Below are 17,422 nucleotides of genomic sequence, written 5' to 3'. Positions count from 1 at the left end.
ATTGAAAGAGCTCTAAATGAAACAAACCCTACTACTCCATCCCATATAGCTTCATACCATAAAAAAGGGATTTGACTGCAAGAATAAAAAATTCATACTGCTTTCAGATGTTACAAAGTAATGATAAAACCATAGGTAACTTTACCTCAGCTTTCTGTTTTGCAAATGTGAAATTCAATAGAAAAAACTTTTTTTTTTTTTTTTACTATGAAGAATTTCAATTTGAGTTTAGCATTATGAGGAAATTTGCCTCAGATTAATTTAGCAGACAGTAGTGTTACTTTACCATCCCATTTCCATCTGGATTTTAGAAATAGAAAAGACAAAGCAAGAAATGTGTAACATGAGTCTCAAAGACACCTCTAATTATATTTTAATTGATTACAGTCAATTTTTCTGAAGTATATTTAACAAGAGCTTTGTGAAATGGTCGCAGTATGAGAATTGGGCGGGGGGGGAAAGACTGATGTTTATGAATGGTAGAATTAGCTGTATGAACCAGTCTTACCAGGGTCCGAACATCTTCAGCTGTCAGCAACTTTAGGACAGCAGGTTGTCGTGGTTTGGGCCTGGTCGGCAGCCAACCACCACACACCCACTCTCTCTCCCTTCTCTTCCAGCAATAAGAAGGGACAGAGAGCCAGGCTTGGGGTTCAAGATAGGACTGGGATGGGGAAAAAAATTCACCCTTTGTGGGCATGAGCAAAAGGCAGACTCGTTAGGGGAAGAAAAAAAGAACATACATTTATTACAGACACTAACAACACTTAACCAAGTAGGACAGTGAGAAACATTGCCACATCTTGAGAACACCTTCCCCTCACCCCTCCCTTCTTCCTGGGCTCAGCTCTGCTCCCGATATCTCTACCTCCTCCCTGCAGCAGTGCAGGGGCAGGGAACAGGGGGTGCAGTCAGTGCTGCTGCTTCCTTTATCGTCGGTGGGGGGAGTTTCTGGAACTTCTTGCCCCTGCCCCATCGTGGTCCCCCTCTCGCAGGAGACAGTTCTCCACAAACTTTCTCCAACATGAGTCCTTCCCATGGGTCGCAGTGTTCCCCACACTGCTCCGTCATGGGTCAGTAACTTCCTCTGACTGGATTCCCTCCCACAGCTGCAGCCCTTCCCGAGCTGCTCTGGCGTGGGACACCCCCGCATGCTGCAATCCTCCGAGCGCTGAATTACAGCAGCGGGGCTACCTTTTCCCATGAGACCCCGGCCTTCTTCGGGCACAGAACCTGGATCATGCAAGCAGAAGCCACAGGCCATAAATCAATGTCTGCTCCACTGTAGATCTTCATGGGTGGCGGGGGGGGGGCCGCCCTGCCGTCTCACCACAGGATACAGGGGGTCTCTGCTCCGGCACACCTCCCCCCTCCTTTCTTCCTCTGTTCCTCCACTGACCTTGGTGTTCACGCAGCTGCCACAACTCCTCCTCACAAGTCCAACTGCCCGTCACCACGTCCCTTCTTAAATACATTATAGCAGAGGCGCAGCCGATTGGCTCAATCTCCCAAACAGAAGTGGAGCTGACGTGGAGCTGGGGGAGCTTCGAGAAGCTTCTCACAGGGGGCCGCCCCTATAGCCCCCTCCCCTGCCACCAAAAAAAGCCCACCACTCACTCAACCCAGGACACAAGTTTTCCTGGGAAAACTGAGGTGGTGTAGCACATATGGGAGAGAATTTCATAGGCTTGAACCAGAGTTACACCCTAGACTGAATCACCACCATGGTCTTGGCTTGCTTTTGTGAAATACCTGTACAGCACAGCCCTCCATCCACACAGATCGATTTTAACAGGTAGGCAGTGCCTGTGACATTTTCATTACAGTTTTCAAGGCTGCGTAAATGATGAAATAGGTTGCCTGGAGAAGTGGTGGGATTTTTCCCACTGTAAATATCAGAGACTCGGCTTGACAGGGCCAGAGATAACCCATTTTGAGGCCCTGCATTCAGTAGAAGGCTGCACAAGACAATCTGCAGAAATCCCTTACAACCCAGAATTTCTGTGAATCTGTGAATCACAGTTAATGGACTTTGAGATGCATTTGAATTTAGATTGAAATCTACCAAATTCAGACCCAATCCAGGACTCCGAAATGTGCTTCTCTCTCACTGTAGTCATAGTATGTTAACCAGATGGTATTAGGACCATTAAGATACATATTAACTCCTATCTCACCATTATTAAGGGAGAGAGTATTTTTAAGGTGTTAATGGCTGATAGGAAGGAGGCATTAGGCTTTGGGAGACCAGAGGTAAGAAAGACCAAAGATGAATAACTAGTCAGTGTAATAGAAAGAGATACATTAATTTAGTGGCTTCCATTATAAATTGTAGGTTTCAACAGTGTCACTGTTAATCCATGTGTCAAGGAGCATCAGAGGTGGAGCTGCCCAACAAAGAGGTCTGAGCCAGGAGTCAAGGGCAACTCCAGCACTGGCCTGTACCATGGGCACAGTTCCTTGAGGTCTGATCAGGGTAGATAGTACCAGGTACTGGTAACTGGGTCCATTGACAACCTCAGGCATGGCAAGGGAATGAATCAGGTCCATCCAGGGGCTCCAGTCAGTCATAAAAGAAGGTAGGGCCAGAGACAGGGCCAAAGACCAAGCTGTAACATGGGTCTGAGGGTCATCTAGAAGACAGGACTACAGACAAGCACACCTATGGTATACCTTAGGTAGGGAATGAAGGTCCAGGCCTGAGCTTTAGAAGGGGTCCTCAGAGTGGAGATCTCCAGAGAGGCTGGTCAGGTCAGTGAAGGCCAGTTGGTGCACTCAGGGCCGTGACACCACAGACTGATCAATAGTTGCTGTCTCTAGCAGAAGAGGCAGATGACACCAACACACAAAAGCATCTGTGCATTGGGATGCTCACATGATTAATCTACATGTGTTTCTCCATCAGGGTAATCATTAGTGCTAAAGACCTCCTTCACATAGGCACAGATGCACACACTGATGGAGAGGACTGCAAGGTCCAAATCCCACAGAAGAGAAGAGGCTCTGTCTCATCTTCCCTACCGTGGTCCCCATAGTCAGGTGTCTTTATTCATGCAGTATACCCATGCAGGAAGTGTCTGGTAACTCAGATGTTTTCCTGACCACTTGGAATGGAGGTCCTTTACAGCTTATTTCTTTGAACACATTAGCTGACAACAAGGAGGAGGAAGAAAAAGCCTACAACTTCGCTTATTTATTAAAGGAGTCAATTCTGAATTAAAACCATGCTCCTGAGGTACCACTACACAAAGTTAGGCCTAAGCTTCATTTTTAGGAGAAGGCATTTTGGGGTGTTTTTTTGTTCTCTCTCTCTTTTTTTTTTTTTTTTTTTTTTTTTTATGTAGCAATGTTTTCCACCACCTAAAGTTTTTTGTATAGAAAAGAAAAATAAAACACCTGTTTGGCTTGCAGGAATTGGCCAGGGAGGCTATTTTTCTGACAGGCCAAAAGCGACCAGCACAGGGCCCCTTTAAAAAAAGTCAGGATTTTTTTTTTTCCTTATTTCATGTGAGCATTGGCAGAAACTCTGACAACCATTTCTTCATATTTTATTATGTTCTTGTCTGGCAGAATCTCTGTCAGGCAAAAACCTTGTCAGCGGAAAACCTGTCGTAGGATCAGAGGAGACAAAAACAGGTGTCACAGAGGCAGTCAAAACTGAAGGAAAAAAAAGATTAGGCTAAAGAGAGAAAGGCAGACAATTACATTAATGCCATTGCTTTTATCTTATAGATGTGTGTTATTATCTCGGGGTGCTGAGTGCGCAATTGCCTCAAAGAAAAGTAGACAGGAGACAAGGGGAAACTTGATAGTTATTAACTGAAAAGGCAGTGTGTCAAAGCTGGATGGGGTTCAAAGTTTTGCAAAAGGATTAAAAAAAATGCAGACAGCAAGCAACGTCTGTGAACAAACTGTGGTTCTGCTTTCGGCTACATAAACCTAGTAGCAATCTAAATGTTTCAACTTGGAATCAGATCATAGACAGAAAAATTAATGAAAGTATTCATTCAGACTTTTTTAATAACATTTATTTTGTGTACATGCAACTGAAATACTGTTGTTTTTTTTTTTTGATCTGTTATAAAAATGTTGTTAAGAGCATGAAGCATGGTGAGGCATGAAGACATTTATCAGTTTAGTTGCTGTGTTGTTTGGGTTTGAAACACCTATTATCAACACATGTTTAATTTTAAAATGCTATTAAGAATCCTTTTACTAAGTGTGAACATCTGTACATGCAAGCTGTAAATTAGAATATCACATATGTGTCCCTCTGTCAGAGACTAAATGCATTTGGCAAATGGTTTCCATTATTAGCTTTTAAATACAGTAGAAGGCAGAAGGAAAAGTTGGTTTTGTCTATGAATCAGAATATGGTTTGCTTATTCTCCTTCCAAGATCTTTCAAAATCCAGTGTTTTAGGGGACATTTGTATCTGGATTAAATTGTGAAAGGGATGAAGACTGAAGTGAAATAGAGTTTGCCAAAGGATGCCATGTTGTAGCTGGAATTTACACCCAGACTGATTCAAGATGTTCACCCACCAATATAAATGTTAATGTCCCATGCTCTCTGCACTTGTGCCAGGGGTGAATGGGAAAATTTCCTACACCATGAAAATACATGAACCATTCAGTAGACACTGGCAAGTTTTCTTGTCCTTAGTCACCTTCTAAGCACGATATTTTTGAGGAGCAATTTTTTCCACTTACAGAATGCACCACATTACACCATGTTACAGGCGGTATTAAATCTGCATCCTGAGGGGTGCTATTTTAGACCACCTCTTATGACTGCAGTAGTTTGCTTGTCCTTCCAGAATTGTGGTCATTCATACGATACTTTCCGTTCTTGAAAGGATTTGTTACTTCTTTTTATGTGGTTGATAGAAAAGAAGAAAATCCTCAACTCTGAAAATGTGAAGCTGTTCATGTTCACCACTAAAATCAACAGCAACCTATAGTGCTTCACATTTCCATTAACAATACTGTATCTGTTTTACTATACTCATCATGCTGCTGTTGCAGCAGTATTATGGAATCTTTTTATGTTGGTATTGTATATTTAATCTGTCTGCCAATTTCAGTTTCTCTTGTTGCAGAAAGTGGCCCAGTTACCTAGATTTTAAAAAATGTCTGCAAAGCTCTCTGTTATTGTCTGGACACAGAGTACATAAAATTTATTTTTCATTTTGCTGTTGACTGTTGAACAAATCTAGTAATCTGGAAAAATGTCATGTCTCTGTGTGTATGTACTCCAACTGTATCCCTCTTTGGTAAGTTAGAGAACTGGCTAGAGAGATGGAAGAAAATCTAGAATGGGACTATTGCAAACCCCAAATTTAAAACTGAAATTGAATGAGATCCATAATGACCTGTACATTGCAACCTAATGACTCTTCTCTGTGGTGTTCTGAGATGCAGAGCCAGACAAATCACCTGAGTGAAAGGGCTTCACTAGACCTTTTCATCCCTCTCTAGGATACCTAAATATTTATCTAGAATCAGGAAATTAGCAAGAGGTATTTGTATTTACAACTCCAATTGCATTAAAAGTAGGATATTTAAAATTCTTTTATATTTAATAAAGGTAAAATTTCATGCTTTTATTGTAGCTATTCAAAAAACTAAATGAGACCTCTAAAGTAAAAAATTCATCACAGCATACTTGTACTTTTTTTGCTTAACAAAAATGGAATCCACTCAGAAGCATGCCTTTTAATGTGGTTGACCTTGTCCAGTGCATGTTGGGAAAGAAGGGGTCTAAAATCACTGAGTAAATTTGCATAGCTGAGCCTATAAACTGGCCACATTATATATGAAACGAAAGAATTTGTCTTTATTTTCTGTCTTTTGATAAATTGAACAAGTATTTGAGCCTCATTTTAACATATCTGTTGTACTTCATTACTTCAGAATTACACAGGGTCCCAAAACTGCAGTAAAATATAAATGCTGAAGTGGATTTCCTCTCCCTATTTTACTACATTAAAAAAAAAAAAAAAAAAAAAAAGCCAACAAAAAAACAAACCAACCAAAAAAAAACAAACAAAAAAACCCCAAACCAACAACACAAATGAAAGAGTTTGTTCATTGATCTGTTATAAATAGGTCCATTCTTTTGCTGGAATTTTGCTTAATAAGAATCCTATAGGCTGTAATGTGAAGATTGACATTGTACCATTGTATCAATTTCAAAGTTCTCTTTACAATTCAGATTATACTGAGCAGAGTTTCTGTACAATTTGGGGGATTTTGTTTACTACTCAAGAAGGTAGAGTGGATAAGCTACTGGGAGGTTCAGGCTTGATATTACAAAGCATTTCTTTACTGAGAGGGCGGTCAAAGACTGGAACAGGCTTCCTAGAAAGGTGGTCAATGCCCTTAATAACATGTTCTAACTGTTGGTTAGCCCTGAAGTGGTCAGGCATTTTGGCTAGATGATCATTGTAGGTCCCTTCCAACTGAAATATTCTAAATTATCTAAATTATTATGATGCATACTTGATACTTTAGAGTTAGGTAAGAAAGACAGTACTGAAATGTTCCTAATTCTAATTATCCAATTAGTAATTTTTGGGTGATGAAGGCAATCTTCTATAATGTCTTCTTTATCATGTATTTTGCCCCTCTTTTAATAGTTAAAATCTCGGAAACAAGTACTTGAAATTTAGATTTCACCATGGAAATATTACTTGGCTGCATGTTGTTACAGTAAAACATGGGCATTTTTAGGCTGTTCCACAAAAATTCTGATTACTCAGCAAGTATGAGATTTTAAGATTCATTAGATCTCTTCTTCTTCTATCGGTGAACAGCTGAGGTAAAGAATATCAGACAACAGAGGCAGTGCTAAGAATTTAATTGGGCTGTTAAGAGGTAGCCTTCTTAGTTTAAGTGCCTAGCTAAAGCCATCGTAGTCATGTTTTCATAAAATATCATGCAGATTATGACCAAAAAAGTCACAAACATATTAAGACTTCTCTGGGTCAACTTCTGAGCCCACTGATAGTGTAAGAAGTATGAGTAATACCTCATGCTGCACCAGGAAGGGACTTTTAATGTGTATTTTATCATGTTCAGTCACTGATATCTCCTTAACAAGGACGCATCTGTTTATGTAATTTTTCAGGTATGATAAAGCTCATTCTTTTATAAAGCATGTTTCATCTTGAAGTCTCCTAAGCACTTATGAAATCATACACTGTCAACTATTTCCTTAGCAATCTCTTTTAAAGAAACATGATAATTTTTATAAATTATGAATTCTAGTGAAAGGTTTCATTCTCCTGGCAAGTGCAAAGGGTTTCAATAGTCAATGATCCAAAAGAATTCCAGATGCTTACCATACTATTATTTCTCATATAGGTGCAAGTGCATTTCCTTTTTCTTCATATACAACTTTTTCATTTTTTTTTCTTTTTGTCTGTAGCATGAGGTCTGTCTTTAGTTTGCAAATGTTCTTACACACCCATGCAAAAATGTATGCTTTGTCATATTGTAAATTACACATTTCAGTGCATATCCTGACTTGTACTTCAAAAGGATAAAATTCACTGCTTATTTGTTTATTACACAATGTGCAGAATATGGCCACAAAAATTGAAGATAATTTCACTGCCACTTGGAATGTTAATCCAACACTGGACTAACTCTTATTGTGTGTGTGTTTTGAGAAGCAAATGCCTATAGATATTATTGCTTAAAAACAAATGTTACAGATAAATGGAATAGTACAGGATATCTTGTGAAAATTTCTGTCAGCTGGTTGAAGGGTGTGCTTAGTAATTTAAAAGGACCTTTTTTATTTCTTTTTTTCACTTCTATTCCATCTCAGCCTTTCCAGAGTTATTATCTTCAGAGTGGTCACATTACATGAAGTGGGTAAATGTCCACAGAGTTTTGTAATCTCATGCTAGCTATTAGTTTTATAATCCACCCAGTAGTCTTTAGATAATCATTTTACAGTCATTCTTACTTGGGCCACAGTAGAATCATGACCTTAAAATTCAGCAAGCCAAGGCTTTAGCTGAAAGAACTTGCTTTCCCTCACAGCAGGCACAGAGTTTACTGTTAAGTAAAGAGAAACAAAACCAAATATTAAATACATTAGAAATACAGTGTGATGCAGTGACTAAAAGCATTGACTATTCAGAAAATATTCATTCATGTCTTTACTCTGGTCTGAATTTGTGTAAACTTGGAGAAGCCAGTTAACCTCTTTGTACCCTATACTCACTCTGTAAGGCTGAAGGTGGAAAGCTCAAGGTGATCCAGGTCCAATTAATTTTGGTGTTCTGGTAGAATGTATTACATCTAACAACACTAATATTATTTACTAAATTCTTATTGTGAGTATTAGCAGTATTTTTTAAAAAATATTAATATTTCATTTTATTTTACTCCTCCCAGTTGGTTGCTCTGCCTCTCAGGTACACATATATACATATCAGCACACATACAGCACAGCCTGCATGGTAACAAAACCAATTTTCTAGGCTTTTCTAGCTGAGTACTTTGATGACACGTCTGTTACAGTAATAGCAAAATAACCATGTTACAAAAATATCATACATAAGAGGGGGAAAAAAAATGTAGGAAAGTATTTGAGCGGTTTAAGCTTCAATCAAATCCCATTCATTAGACTTTGTAAATAAATGAGTCCCACATCTTGAAGCCTGTATAGCTGAAGTACTTTGGAAGAAGAGCTTTTGGAAGAAAAATCCCACCCTTCATATTCTGCAGTATAAATGTCCTGTGGAGAGACATAGGACTGCAGTCCCTAGGCTTGCCAATTCCTTATCTTTTGAATGTTAAATTAATATTTAAATCTATTTATTCAAAGTTGACTTAACCACTAGAATAGGAAAGATCAGACAAATCAGTTGCAAGAAATGAAGTATGAGGAAACCAGAACTCGTTGACAAAGTATTCCTTGGAGTAAACATGTTGAATGAAGCCATTGAGTAAATGATAAGGGCCTTTGCGCTCTGGATGTAAGAAAGCAATTTATCAAGAATACATGAACTCTCCAGTGACCATAAACCAAGAAGAAACCAAAGTACAGGAGAAGGAGTCCCTATAAAATTATTTTAAATGCTCAGAAAGTTTTGTTTAAAAAAAGCATTGAGAAGCTTATGTGCTGCAACATAGTCCATACAATGGAAAGAAAATGAAATTTAAGCATTGATACTCAGTAAGTGTGTGATGTCCTATGCAATTTCATCATATTTGACTTCACAAGCGGATAAGAATTACCTTCATCCTGCAAACTTCCCCTCCCCTCATCTGTAAATTATTCACGTCACAGTGAATAATATGAAATTCACACAGAAAGGTAAAACAAACTAGCCAGCTCAAGTAGCAGTGCATTCATGATAGAATTTATAGTAAATCAGGGGACTAATTTTTAACATGTTTAAAAGATGCGTTTAGGGTGTATATGTTTTCTTTTATTCCCTTAGAGGTTAAGTTTCAAACCTGTAACAGACCCAATTAATTCTGCATAGCTTCAGTCTTGGTCATCAGTTAATCATAACTTCTCTGTAACTTCTTTTGAATTTAGGAGTATTGTAGTCTCTCAGGATCAGCTGAGCACCCTTCTGCTGTAGGAATTAAAGTTAATTGTGACCTTTGGAAATTCTGCCTGTTTCAGAATGCATCTGTGAAAAAGAATCACTCAGTGATGAGTGGTGTCCCTCAGAGGTCCATACTGGGACCAGGACTATTTAGTATCTTCATCAGTTACATACACAGTGGGATTGAGGGCACCCTCATCAAGTTTCCAGATGACACCAAGCTGAGTTGTGTGGTTGACACGTCTGAGAGATGGGGTGCCATTCAGAGGGACCTGGACAAGCTCAAAAAGTGGGCCTGTGTGAACTTCATGAGGTTCAACAAGGCCGAGTGCAAGGTGCTGCACCTGGGTTTGCGGCAACCCTCTGTATCAATACAGACTGAGGGATGAAGGGATTGAGAGCAGCCCTATGGAAAAGGACTTGGGGTGGGTGAAAAGCTGGACATGATCTAGCAATGTGCTCTTGCAGCCCAGAAAGCCAACTGTATCCTGAGCTGCATCAAAGAAAGTGTGGCCAGCAGGTTGGGGGATGAGATTCTGCCCCTCTGCTCTGCTTTGGTGAGACCCCACCTGGAGTACTGTGTCCAGCTCTGGGACCCCCAGTACAGGTAGACATGTGCCTGTTGGAGCAGGCCCAGAGGAGACCACAAAGATGATCGGATATCTGGAACACCTCCCCTATGAGGACAGGCTGAGGGAGTTGGGGTTGTTCAGCCTAGAGAGTTCTCTAGGGAGACCTTATAGCGGCCTTCCAGGACTTAAAGGGGGCTTATAAGAAAGACTGGAACAGACTTTTTAATACGGCTTGTAGCAATAACACAAGGGGTACTGGTTTTAAACTAACAGAGGATAGATTCAGACTAGATAGAAAGAAGACATTTTTTATGATGAGGGGAGTGCAACACTGGAACAGATTGCGCAGAGAAGTTGTAGATGCCCCAGCTCTGGAAATATTCAACGTCAGGTTGGATGGGGCTCTGAGCAGCCCGCTCTAGTGGAAGATGTCCCTGCTCACTGCAGGGTAGTTAGACTAGATGGTCTTCAAAGGTCCCTTCCAACCCAAACCATTCTGTGATTCTGTGAATCATCCATGTGATAATTCTCTGGAAAATAAGTGCATCTGCCAAATTCAATGTGTTTAGATAATTATTTGGGATTTTTTTCTTGTCTTTCTTTTAGTTCTTCTCTTATACTTAACCCCTTTTCTTTCAGCCTTGGACAAGCTTAGTACTCAGCACCTCTACCACCCAACCCAAGTGGAGATTGTGCAGTCCAATGTTGTGTTTGACATCAGCAGCCTGATGCTCTATGGTACTCAGGCTGTGCCCGTGAGACTGAAGATACTACTTGACCGACTCTTCAGTGTACTGAAGCAAGAGGAGGTGTTGCATATTCTACATGGCTTAGGCTGGACACTTCGAGACTATGTTCGAGGCTACATCCTTCAGGTAGGAAGTAAAGCAAAGCATATTTCCAAATCCAGTTAACTAATTATTTTAATTTTTTTTTGTGCAGACATATTGACCATGCACCCAAAGAGGTAGAAGGATACGAAGTAAATTTAGTGTGGCATGTTGAAGACTAATGATGATGTTGGTGAAATAAAATATTAAAATTTTCCTAAGCTGAAAAAATGCAGGTTTATTTCTACCATAGTATTTATTGGTACTTGCTTACATTTATTGTAGGAAATACCTTAAATACAGCAAATACTGAGGTTAGCTAGCTGCAAGCCTGATTCAGTCATCAAAGGCAACTGGCAAATTTTGAAGGGCTACTGTCTGACTTAAGAAACTAAGATCCAAGTCAGCAGCTCCTTCATCTTTCCTTTCCTTCTATCACAAGATATCTAATAAGGGGTAGATTAAATGGGGGGTTGTGATCATGGTTGTGTTGGGAAGTATCCTTACAGTGTAATGTAGAAACAGGAAAATCCTGCTTATGAGGCCATTTTAAAAAGGTAGCTTTAAATAAAGTGTCACATGCAGATTGGTTAAAATAAGCAAACAAAACATAAAACAAGTAAAGAAAAAAATGGACAGACTTGCTTTATGAGTATGGGCATTAATATATATGGTTGCTTATCTGAATAATTCCATTATCTGATGGGTTCCAAATTGAATTATTACATTTTATAAGACTATTTCTGATTGAGAATCTATTACTACATGCTTCTGAGTTCTTTTAATTTCTACTGACTTTGTGGGAGCTCTGTATCATCTAGAAGTCATCCAGTTACTGAAGTGGACATGCCTGAAAAACTTTGGAAGTTCTAGTTTCTGATGTATTTCCTTACTTTCTTAGTCAGTGATAGCCTGCTTGGCACTATACAGAAAATACAGGATTCTTTATTCCTGCTCTGAAGAATTCTGACTGTATTTTTTAATTCCTTTTCAATTTTCTGTCCTTCATGTGAAAGAAGTAAATTAGCCTTCTGTACTTCTATGGAAACCTTCATATTCTGTGTTCTTAAATATTTTCTTAAACACTCTATACATAGATTTTTGCAAAAAAGTCTTCTGAATTGTAGAACAGTCCTAGAGAAAGAGTAATAAAAAGGCTATTACTTTAATAAGGAGATCCTGTTGTTGTTATTAGGATATATGCAGAATGGAGCTCTTCAATTGTTTTAGGATTCTCTCGGGCATCTATTTTGTAAAAGCTAAGTGTCACACATGTTCAAATACAATAGAATCCATTTTTTCCATTACCAGTCTAAAACTTCCATGTAAGTATATATCCATGATATTTATACAGTAGATATCTGTAGATGTTTGTATGATATATATGTATGGTCATGTATCTATAGATGTTAGGTATGATATATCATTTATAGATATATGATAGATACCCATAGAGATAGGTATTGTAATGGCATTATGTGCATATTGCATCATATTTTATATTCCTGGATTCTGAATGCTACTGATCAGGAGGGCTGAAGAAATATGATTTGCAAAGGAATACACATTAAAAAATGCATCCTTTCTAAGTTATAACATCAGAAAATTGCTGTTTACTAAATGCAATTTATAGTTAGCTGTAATATATTACAAGCATTCAGTGTCCCTTGCAGACAAGACTGACTGAAATCAGTAGTTTTCTTGTTTTAAAGGTTGTAGAATCAGGCTCATATTGATTTTGTTTTAATTATCTGTTGGAATGTTCTTAATATATGCAAGAATGGCTTGTAATATAATTACACAGAGGTTTATACAGAGTGAGATTTTGACCTATGCATCTGAGTAGTGTAAATGCCTATAATACACCATTAGGTCAGAGTTCAGTTTATCTGGCTAAAACTCAATCACACTGTAGCCCTCAAGGCATGAATTTTACCATTACTACATTCAACAACAGTGTATTGAATATTATGTCAGTTAAAGGAGAACAATTATCAATGAAAGTTAAGGGCAGCTGTTACAGTCTTACCACATATTGACTTGATTAGTACAGCTGTGGATTGTGTTAGTGGGTGTATGAAGACCTATGATAGGTGTAGTCAAGCCTGCCTGTTAGTTTAACTCTCTAATTTCAGAGAATCACAGACTGGTCAAGGTTGGAAGGGAGGTCGTCTTGTCCTATGCCCCTGCTCAAGCAGGGCCACTTAGAGCTGGTTGCCCAGGACCATGTCCAGGTGGCTTTTGAATAGCTCCAAGCATGCAGACTCCTCAATCTCTCTGGGCAAAAAATGCATTTTGTTTCCACTAAAGTTAGAAAGCTCAGAAAGGAAGACTGCTTACTAGAACATATAAGAAGGGAAATCTTAGGAATATTAATCAAATTATGATAATAAAAAAGTCTTGTTTAAAGTGTAACTCTGTTGCAATTATCTGATATAAAGGAGACAAGGGGTATTCAGGGAAATTTGAAAGGAAATGTGTAGTAGCAGTAACACAGTAAAAGTGCATGCAGATGAGAACTATAGGTAATGTCTCCTTCAAGCAAAAGGTGTTGTACCAGAATGTTCTCATCATTATAGAATTGGAACTCTTCGCGTAATTGTTTGAGGCTTTCAAACCCAGATTTTCCATACAAAAAGCTTCTGACAAAATGGCATGAACCTCCTACAGGAGAGCCAAAAGAATCAAGTACCAAAATAAATAATCCAGAATATCGCAGAGTTACGGGATTGTTGGTAGGCTGTCATGCAGTGAATTCAGGAATATCTGACTTTCAGTCTGGAAGTATAGTTCTTTTTAACTTGTCTGTGCAAACCTGTCTAAGTCATAACCTATCCCAGTCAATGCTGATAAGTTTACCATACATTCATACACATACTCATTGTACATCAAATACACAACTATATATCTCTAGGAAAAGGTTTACATGTGCTATAAGGCTGTAGTTAGAGAAGCATAAACCAGTAAACGAGCTTGTTTGTCTTTAATATAAAATAATATTTTAAGCTTGTAATTTGACGGAATTACGGATATCACTGTTTGGAGGAGAAGTGGGGAGGGAGGGAGGAAGGGAAGGTTAGTAGCTTTAGGAACACTTGCTCAGAAACACAGAACTTATTTGAAACATACAGACTCTGTACCCTAAATCTCTTCTGCAAGGACTAAGAGAAATACCAGAATAGGGAGAATAGGGAAAGGGAATGGTTGTGACAGATTCCAGAATACTTAAACCTAGTTCAGGTTCCAGTGTTCACCAGTTAACGGCAGTGCAAAAGATTTGTAAAGGTGGTACAAAATTGGAGTTTCATGCCTTGGGATGGTCTGAGACATCGACCTGTGCTGAATTTCCCCTGAATCATAAGGGAAGTGTTAAGATACTTTAACATTTTCCCTAAATGGAGGTTTATTTGAGGTGAAAAGAAAAAAGAACGAGAAATCTTAGGGAAGATGTATCTATTCAAAATCAATTATTTTAGTATTGCTAGATATTTTCTTTTTTGTTCAAGATCCATAATTAAACCCTTTTTCCCACAAAAAGAAAAAAAAAATACTTTTTTTTTCAGTAACTTTTGAGAAAAACCTCACCATTTTCTCCTCTCAGGAAACAAGAGAAAATGAGTGCCTCTCCCTAGTTGTATAGTAGTGCTGCAAGGTGGGTGGTATTATTTGTAATACCCTCATTTTCACTACTAATGTTTCTAAATGGCAAATTAAAAAGCAGTGGGCAGAGAAAAATGCAGTATTTATTGCTTCATTCAGTGGATGCATTAATGGAGCACAGGAAGTGGAGGAACCCTGAAGCCAACGGAGGTAATGTGATACACCACCTTTCACATTTGGGCACAGTCACAGTATTGCCAGTAACGGCTGAAAGGCATTAAGACCTGGCAAGCTTTTTCTGGCCTCTGTGCAATAAACCTAATTTCTGGTGAATAGATACCTATCTCTGAAATTTCAGTAAGTGACAGTTTGGTCAGCAGTCTCATCAAATTGTTCACAAGATTAATGTTTTAGAGGAGGAGTTGTTCTCTTATCTTTAGAAGTGATCCTCAAGAAAACCTTACTGCATAGGGAAATTTTCTGGACTGTGTCTGCTCCATAGGCATCCAGAGCACTGCAGTTTCTAGGCTTGTTTCTCTGGTACCTATCTCAAGGAACTAAGCTACTGTATTTGACATGGAGCTGTTACTGAGCATGTAGGTTTTCTCTTTGGGAACAGACAATGAAACAACTGTCTTTACATGACAAGAAATTATTCTGTCAAGAAATTATTCTGTCAACAACAGTAGCTGTTTTAGGTCAGATTCTGCACATGCTACTCAGAGAGATGTGACTAGCAGCTCTGTTGATCTGGGTGAAGTTACTTTTGCTGTAAAAAAATGGCTCAACTGTGAGTAGGTCTCCAGCCCTGGTTTGGTTCCAGCTGAGCTGAGTGAAGAGGTAACTTTGCCAGCTGTTCTCCTCTGCTCCACCAGTGGAGAATACTTCACCCCACCCATTTGCTAGTGTAACTACATGCCTTACTGCTCCCTAGCCAGGTTCTCTCTAAACAAGCCATGTTAGAAAAATCCTCCTGCTAAACGTGTTGCAAGTTAGCTCTGATTATTTTGAGAGTAAAGGGCTAGAGGGCAATTATGCCACTAGCAGTGAACAGCTGGGGCATTCAGCTTTTGCACTGGTCCAGCTGCAGATGACAGGACGTGTGACCACAACCTAGAGGGCATAAACTGAAACCCTTTGCAATAATGGTTCACTGTTTTGAGTAACAGGTCAACACTTTTTTTCCAACCGTTTTCTGATCAAATAGTTGGATTCCCTTTGTATAAAAGAGGAAAATAAATATTATCTTTACAGTACAATGAGGGAAGCAGGGGTATGGAACAGCACGTTGGAAGAATCAGGAAAAGGGGCTAGACCTAGGATTCCCATTCTTACCATCATTCCCTCAAAAGAAGTAGATTATAGCCAGTAGCTCATAGTCAACATCTTGGCTGCCAGACTCTTGGATGCCGCTCGCAGCTATGAGAAATTGCAAAAAGTAAAAAAATTCTCCAAACCAAAATCAAAACTAAAGCTGGCTGGAAAAATATGGGTATTTTATTGGCCCAAAAGATGACTCAGTTACAAAAGTTTGTGCACTGGACAGTGCATTGGGAATCACTAATCCTAAATGAAGGTCTTTTCCATGGTAATGTCAATGATAAAAACTGATGAAATTTAAAATTTTTAGATATAATTTTCTGCTTTGGGAAGACTAGTAATGGGAGTATGATGCTTTTCCTGTCTCCATTGTTTCATTGTCAAGACTGCTAATTTTAAAACTAGGAAAAAAACTCTGAAATTAATTACACCTTCTGCCACTGATGGCTTGTGTGTTTCTTTGCCCACAAATCATCAGCACAATCCCTACTTCATGAGTTTAGTTGACTCTTTAGGTGATGACTAGGATGGAATGTGGTTTATTGTCTCATTGCTGTGTTGGTTCTTTAGGTCTAACACAACTGTTGAGCAAGAACAACTGTTTCAGTCACTGAAGTCAGCTAAGAGTAAACTCTCAGAAGGTACACATTAGGAAGGGGGAAGAACTTACCCATGTTTTCAAAAGACAATATCCCATTAACTAAATCAAATTCATTCAAATTGTGAAATACATAGTCCAGGTTAAAGAATTCAGTTCTGAGATTTTTAAAGGAAAATTGGTTATATGCATAGTCAGATTACATGCTCACATAGATTGGTGTTATATTTGACTGACAATTTCTCAAATTTTTGTAAAATGTAGTTGTTCTTGGTGAAATGGGTTGGGTTTGTTTGCTGTCCTAGTTTACCTACAACAAGATTGTTCATGCATACCATTCTTACATCCAGATTAGGTCAAGAGATTTGGGGAGAGACAAAAGAAAGAAATTTAAGCATCTTTAATAATACTGTTCTTAATTTATTTTCTGTTCTTTCTCTGAGTAATCCCTTAGCACCTCATCCCTTCTAAGCAGGTGAAATATTAACCATATGCACAGATGGAAATTGCTTTACTGTTCTTAACATTAAATATTGACCACCATTGGCTTGTCTGTGGAGGATTTCGGAAAAGCATAGGTTCTATTGCTGTCTTTTAGAGACTTTAGAGTCTTAGCTTTCCCATCTGTACTCATTTGCCTCCTTTTAAGGTGTTTGAACGTTTGCTACAAAGCCCAAGTGCAAGGGCTATTAAACAGCTTGTCAAACAGCTTCAATTGCTTAAACATAAGAAATATTAGAAAGAAAACAAACAAACAGCAGTTCTGAGGATATCAGATTTTCTGAGGTAGACAAATGGTGTTAGGTCACTGTAGTGATGATATCATACTTTCTGTTCAATGTACTCTGCTATCTGTAATCACAAGTCACGTGAAGTTTCTGTCAGTTTTTTTTCCTCAAGTGCCATCAGTTGATTTACTGTTTCT

The 17,422-nt window shown here is 38.7% G+C and overlaps 1 protein-coding gene across 5 annotated transcripts in view; it reads left to right on the top strand.

Moving 5' to 3' along the window:
- BNC2 (basonuclin 2) overlaps nucleotides 1–17,422 on the top strand; it is a 340,578-nt gene that overhangs the window by 217,616 nt on the left and 105,540 nt on the right. For all 5 annotated transcript variants that reach the window (XM_042804706.1, XM_042804705.1, XM_042804707.1 and 2 more), the window contains exon 4: nucleotides 10,789–11,024. In XM_042804706.1, coding sequence (XP_042660640.1) covers nucleotides 10,789–11,024 — 236 coding nt within the window. The remainder of the gene's footprint in view (nucleotides 1–10,788; nucleotides 11,025–17,422) is intronic.

The sequence above is a fragment of the Tyto alba genome, unplaced genomic scaffold, assembly GCF_018691265.1.
Source record: "Tyto alba isolate M040663 unplaced genomic scaffold, T.alba_DEE_v4.0 Super-Scaffold_42, whole genome shotgun sequence".
Lineage (NCBI taxonomy): Eukaryota > Metazoa > Chordata > Aves > Strigiformes > Tytonidae > Tyto > Tyto alba.
Note: the sequence above shows the minus strand (reverse complement) of the source record. Positions and strands in the feature narration are given on the sequence as shown.